At 49.1% G+C, this 6,521-nt stretch overlaps 1 protein-coding gene across 1 annotated transcript; it reads right to left on the bottom strand.

Annotated features, from left to right (window-relative positions):
• Window positions 1-1,605: 1,605 nt before the first annotated feature.
• On the bottom strand, window positions 1,606-2,951 carry TEX38 (testis expressed 38). The gene is made up of 2 exons (XM_007164764.2): window positions 2,848-2,951; window positions 1,606-2,213 (listed from the first exon to the last, which is right to left on the bottom strand). Exons 1-2 carry the CDS (start codon window positions 2,882-2,884, stop codon window positions 1,606-1,608), a joined length of 645 nt encoding a protein of 214 aa, XP_007164826.2. The 5' UTR covers window positions 2,885-2,951.
• Window positions 2,952-6,521: the final 3,570 nt, after the last annotated feature.

Here is a 6,521-nt window from a genome sequence, read left to right as displayed (position 1 = left end):
CTGTGTCTGTGATTAAAGGCTCGCTCCCCCATCCCCCCAATTACTAAGAAAAAAATCTGCTTTGATCCCTATTTTTATGGACTCCTTCCTCCTTTTGAATGCAAAGCCTAACAGATGGTGGACAGAAAGTAACGTTGAAGAATCTGCCTGAAGATCCGCCCAATTTGGCCTGAAGAAATGAAGGCTGTTTTGGCATGTGCAGGGTGGGAAGGGAGCAGGATGAGGGAAGAGTGAGCCCCTGCCTCTGTATCAACCAGAGAAGTTCCACTTAACACCTGTTTTTTATTTTGAGATTCAATGTAAGAGCCTGTTTACAAGAAATATTCCAATGTCTTTGGAAAAAAAGAAGGAAAAAGGCTTGAAATCCATTTCAAGATAAGGGGTCATATAGGGAGGGGCTGGGCTTTTTTCACACACAGGAAAAAAAAATTTTTAATAGCTCTACATAACCGCTAGATTCTGAGATTGCACACATACTCACACACACACACCATCTGGGTGGCCTTTCCTCACAGGAGGAAAAAAGCTTAGCTCATTTACAAATATGGTAAGATGATTTTCTTATTTCCAAAGTGAAAGGGAAAATTTTATATCCTGGAGCAGAGCTGGGTTTTCTTATCTTTGAACTGGGACCAAATAGCCAGTATTATCTTTGTCTCTCCTTTTAGAATAGTTTCCAGAAGGTACAAAAATTAATATTTGCACACAGTGGATCTTAACTTTGGGAGAGACCATGAATCCCTTTGAGAAAGATTAAAGAAAAAAAAAATACATTTTTTAGGAGGTTCATTGACCAGCCCTTCCCCCAAGCCAACCCTTGAACCAAGTTAATTACACCCCACACACACAATAAATCATTTTCCAAGTGTCTTCAAACAAGACATCATTAGGGAATGGACACCATGGTATATGGTGGGAAGATCAGGAAATTTGATGCTAGACAGACATAAATTTGAGACCTTGCTCTGCAACATAAAAATGATACGGCAAATGCCCTTGGAAACTTCATCTGTAAGAGAAGGATTGTGATATCTGTTTGGCAGTGTTCTTGTATTAGAAATAATGTAGACAACCACACAAGAACGCAATACATCTTAGATGTTAACAAAGAATGCAGTTCCAGCAGCAGTGCAGTGTGGCTCATGGGTTTCATACTGACTTGTTTGGGCCACTACCAATCACCATCGCCCATGCATCCTCAGTGGCTGTCACTCTTGTCACAACTGTGCTTAATGTCCCACAGAATGGCAGTGCCTTTGGGTACGTAGCCCAGGGTCTGGCATACGGTTTTGTCTTTAAATACTGGATAGAGGGATGTTGAGCCCATCACAAGTACTGGTTCAGCGTGTCTCCCCACAGCCAACCCTCAGTTCCCATTGGTATTGGTGAGACTCTGACCTTCAGCTTGGTTTGCAAAGTGCCCCCCTCAGACATTTTCCCTCCTAACAGCAAATGAGACACAAGGGAGCCTTGTACTTTTTTAAATCTTTGATTATGTGGCATCTAGATGGGCCCTGGCCTCTGTGTCAGTACCACCTCCCTGAGGTCAGCTCCATTTCCTGCACTGCCCCGCTACCTCCAGCTCCCATCCTCAGTGAGAGGAGGCTACAATTCTGAAGCAGACAGCTTGGCATTTAAGCAGTGGTCCCTCTGGGCCAGCGTGGGGAGGGAATGGAAGTGGACGTTCCTTTCAGGACAGGTGGCCAAAGGGTAGGAGGCTGAGTGGTTCAGCATCGGGGGTAGGTTACACAGCGAGAGGGCAAAGGGCACCTCCTGAAAAATGGGAATCGGGAATGGGGGCCTGGCCTGGGGCCGCAGCACCGGGGAAGGTAGGGGCTGCTGTGGGATCAGCTGCACTGCACGTTGCAGGGGGCTGGGGGCCTCCACCTTGGGGCTGCTGTCTTGAGTAGCATAGCTCCTGCTCTCAGGGACATCCAACTCCCACGGGTGATCTGAATTCTGGGTGTCAGTCTCGGTCTTGGTGGCATAAGGGGGAGGGCCCGTGTTGATGGCTGCGTTCATGCCATAGTGCCGTCGCTTGTTAATCCAGTACAACAGCGGGCTATAGGTAAATGTGGCCGCTCGCATCACCTCCATCCACTCCTGGGCACGCTCTTCCCGCCGCAGGTTCTTCCTCCAGTGCAGAAAGAGAATGCAGCCGCCAGTTATCACAGAACACAGCCCCAGGAATCCAAAGTACAGTGACACCCACACTAAGGAAGGCAATAAGAAAAAAAGCAAGCTGGCTGATAGTTGTAGCTTGGGGTCTCAGCTGTTTCACATTCCTCTCCTCAGCCCTTTCACCAATCGTTCCCTCCACTTAACCACTCTCTGCATTCCTGCCTTTTCTCCTCATTGACTGGCCTCATCATTCTTTTATTCAGTCAAAGCAGGATTTCCAGGGAGGTTAAGAGGCCACCTTTCACTCTTCACAGATAAGGGAAGCTAGGTCTAGAGGGGCACGACCTGCCCAGGCTTACTCAAGCCTCTGGTTCCCAGCCCTGGCCCCATCCGATCCATCAGAATGAGAAGCCTCACTAAAGGCAAAGCCCATCAAGAAAGTAAAAGTTTACCAGTCGACGGGACACCAATGTCCCATCCCATTCCACCACACCCCTAACCATTCAGCTGTGATGTCCTGGGGTATTTGTGGTACCCCCGCTGGGCCGGCAGAGAGACATGGTCTATGCCCTCAAGAAATCCATAGTTTTCTAGAGGAAACCCTGTCCTAATCATGCTTCCACGCAGGCAGCCATCACCCCCATCCATGCAAAAGGTCTTCCCTGAGTGCCCCCAAGCCTAGGTCATAAAGCAAGGGGCAGGGATTTGGGGAGGGAGCACATTTACCTCCAGGGAGGCTGAGGTCCTCCCTTTGGGAATCCATAAGGTCAAACCTTGGTACCTAGCTAGCCGATGGCTCTGGGGAGAAGGAGCTCACCTACCCATCTGTCTAGCCAATAGGAGTCCCCAGAATGCCCAGACCCCACTGTTCCCTAAAGGTGGGTCACCGAGTTCTGAACACTGAGTATCCAAGGGCAACGCTTGTGAAGTCTAATGGAAGGAACAGACTCTACCAGTGGTGTTTCCTAGGCATAGTGCATCTCTACTGCTTCTACCAGGGAACTGACCCACCCTCTGAATTGTCAGCCCCCTACCTCTGACCCACAGAGCAGCCCCCAGGGAAGGGCCCTAGATTCCTCGGGGGCTTATTTTGTCCCTAGGCTTTAAGGAATAGTTGATGGATCCCTGGGCAGGGAGCACCCAGAGCAGTGGGCAGCCCTGCCGTCAAGTCAGCTATGACTGACTTGTCAGGAGACAACCCGCTCAAGGGAGCTATGTGGTCAACACCTCCTTCCTTGGCTCTTACAATTTCTCTTTTGTTTCTGTTTCATTACCTTCCTTCAACAAGTATTGGCAAGTGCTTCTGGGGCATCAGGCCCTATGGGAGCTCCCCACCATCTGGCCCTACATGTCTTTTCAGCTTCACCTTCCTCCCCATCCTTCACACACCTTTCCCTTCTGACCAGACCCTGCTTAACAGACCCTGCTTATTCACATCTCTGGAGCTTTGCTCACACTGCTTCTCCACCTAGGAGTGCCCCTCCCCACTCTCCCCCCACTGAACACCTACTTATCCTTTCAAGGCTCAGCTCAACACCCCCTACTCTGTGACAAAGTTCTTTCAGTTGGCTTCCTAGAATCACACCGTCTCCAGTTTGAAGGCACTTTGAGAGTTGTCTAGTCCAACTCCCAGCACATGATTGAGCCCTAGAGGCAGATCTCCCCTACCCAGCACTAATCCCTGGGGAATTGCTTGGGTCAGGGACTTGCCCACACTTCCTGAAGCAGCTTGATCCATTTATGGGCAGCTCAGTTAGAAAGCCCTCCCCTAACTAAACCCACGTCAGCCTCCCTGAAGTTTGCACCACTAGGCCTAGCTCAGCTTCTGGGCACCATCTAAGTACTTCCCTCTTTAAGCCCCCAGCATGGGACTTGGGGCACTAATGAGCACAGATTTCTTTCCAGGTTCCACTTACTCTGGGCTCTACCTCACTGGCTTCTGCTTTTCAGTCTCCTTTGCTAGTTTCTCCTCTTTTCCCTGATCTCTAAATGTCAGGTGCCCTAGGGCTCAGTCCTCAGCCCTCTGTCCACATTCATTCCCTCAGTGATCTCACCCAGACTCATGGCTTTAAATAGCATATCTATCATATCTATACTGTCAACTCTCAACGTTGTACCTCCAGTCCAGACCATTCCTCAGAACTTTAGACTCATACTCCCAAAAGCCTGGCTGACATCCCTCCTTGCCAGTCTGTTATCTCAAACTACCATGTCCAAAACCAAACTCCTGATGGTCCATCTCCAAAACCTACTCCAGCCTCCTCCTCTCTGTAAGTGGCAACTCTCTCCCTCCAGTTGTTCAGGCCAAAAACCTGACAGTCACCCTTGACGCCCTTCATTCTCTCACACCCACATTCACTCCAGTAGCAAAATCTTCAGGCTTTGCTTTCAAAACATACCCAGAATCTGACCATTTTTCCATCACCATCACTTTAATACAAGTACCACCCTCTCTCACCTGGTCTCCCTTTAGAGTGATCAACCATCCCTGTTTGCCTGGGACTGAGGGAGTTTCCAGGACATAGGACTTTTGATGCTAAAATCAGGAAAATCCCAGGTAAACTAGGACAAATTAATCACCCCGGGAGAGCTTGCACCCTTGTCCCCCATGCCCTGTATTCCACCAGCAGTCAGAATTAGCCTTTTTTATATTTTTTATTTTATTATAAATTTATTTTTTTTAATTTATTTATTTTTGGCTGTGTTGGGTCTTCGTTGCTATGTGCAGGCTTTCTCTAGTTGCTGCAAGCGGAGGCTACTCTTTGTTGCCGTGCCCGGGCTTCTCATTGAAGTGGCTTCTATTGTTGCGGAGCACAGGCTCTAGGTGTGGGCTTCAGTAGCTGTGGCTCACGGGCTCTAGACACAGGCTCAGTAGTTGTGGTGCACAGGCTTAGTCGCGCCACAACATGTGGGATCTTCCCGGACCAGGGATCGAACCCGTGTCCCCTGCATTGGCAGGCAGATTCTTAACCACTGTGCCACCAAGGAGGACCCTCACTCAGATTTAAAACCAAAGTCCTTAACCAAAGCCTACAAAGCCCTGAGCGATCAAACTACCCCTCCCCACGCCTCCTTCGCACAATAACCTTCTTGCTGTTCCACAAGCAGGGCAAGCATGCTCCTGCATCAAGGCCTTTGCACTTGCTATTCCATCTGGAAGGCTCTTCCCCCAGATACCTACACAGACCATGCCTTATTTCCTTCAGGTCTCTGCTCAACTGGCCCTTTATCTCTGTCTTAGCCTGCTTTGTTTTTTTCATAACATGTATTATCACCTAACATTATTTATGTATGTATGTAGGTATGTATACATACTGTGTCTCACCCCACTAGAATGTAAGCTCCATGAATTAATGTAAACAAGGAAATAAATACATAAGAATTTCAGGTAGCCTTAAGTGCTCTGAAGAAAATAAAATAAGGTAGTGGGATAAAGAATATAAAGTGATGGGGGTGCATCAAGAAAAGTCCCTTTGAGGTGCTGACTTGTGAACTGAGCCCTAGATGACGAGGAGATAGCTATGTGCAAACGGAGCCGCCAGTGCAAGGATGCTAAGGCAGGTACAGGCTGGCCCACTTAAAGGACTTGCTAATCTCAGGGTTCACCACACTACTCCCAGCACAGGCCAGGACCCAAGGCCCATCTCCAAAAGTGCAGGCTGGACTGAGCAGAGTTGAAGGCACTGTCCCTGCCCCTGAGAGGTCCATCATTCAAGAGGGGTTTCTATCAGGTAAGACCCAGACAGGAGGACTTTTATGAGGGCAGACTGATCAGTGCCATCACAGGGGGCCTGCTCCAGGCCTGGCCCTGTGCTGGGCGCAGGTGAGACCAGGTGTTGATGTCACTGTCCTTGACCCCAGGAGTTCACTCACACCTGGTTCAGGGGGTGAAGAAGATGGTGGCATTGGGTGGAGAGACAGCATTCCAGGTATAAAGACTTGTCAAGGACAAATCCAGGTGTCTCTTTGGGGAGAAGCGTAGTTCAGTTTGGCTGGAGTTCAAGGTGGGTGTCAGGAAGCAGAGGAAGAAAAGGCTTCGGAGGCAGCTGGCATCTTTAAAAGAATTCAGCCCTTGGACAAGTCTGGGACAAGTCTCTTAATGATTCTCAGCTTCAGTTTCCTCGTCTGTAAAATGGGGATAAAACCTGCCTCTCACAGTATGAAGCAGATAGTGTCCTGCACATAGAAACGCTCAATAAAGAGAAGCTGCTACTGTGATTACAGCTGATGAAAGGGCCTTCGATGCTGAAGGATGACTACTCCAGCATGTGCCTAAAGAATTTAAAAGGGAGCAAGCTCGGTGAGGACCAGTAAGTCCGAGCAGCTTTCAAGAGGAGACTTGGCCCGCAAGGGCTGCTGGTCGCAGGCTCGGCGAGAAGGTTGGGCGGGGGCGCTAGAGC

The sequence above is a fragment of the Balaenoptera acutorostrata genome, chromosome 1 (genome assembly GCF_949987535.1).
Source record: "Balaenoptera acutorostrata chromosome 1, mBalAcu1.1, whole genome shotgun sequence".
NCBI lineage: Eukaryota > Metazoa > Chordata > Mammalia > Artiodactyla > Balaenopteridae > Balaenoptera > Balaenoptera acutorostrata.
Note: the sequence above shows the minus strand (reverse complement) of the source record. Positions and strands in the feature narration are given on the sequence as shown.

Excerpts from the sequence above, each read along its gene's own strand:
- TEX38 (XM_007164764.2), bottom strand. The coding sequence starts at position 2,884 with ATGGATTCCCAAAGGGAGGACCTCAGCCTCCCTGGAG. Across the intron at positions 2,214-2,847 it reads GGACCTCAGCCTCCCTGGAG|TGTGGGTGTCACTGTACTTT; the intron begins GTAAATGTGCTC and ends TGCCTTCCTTAG.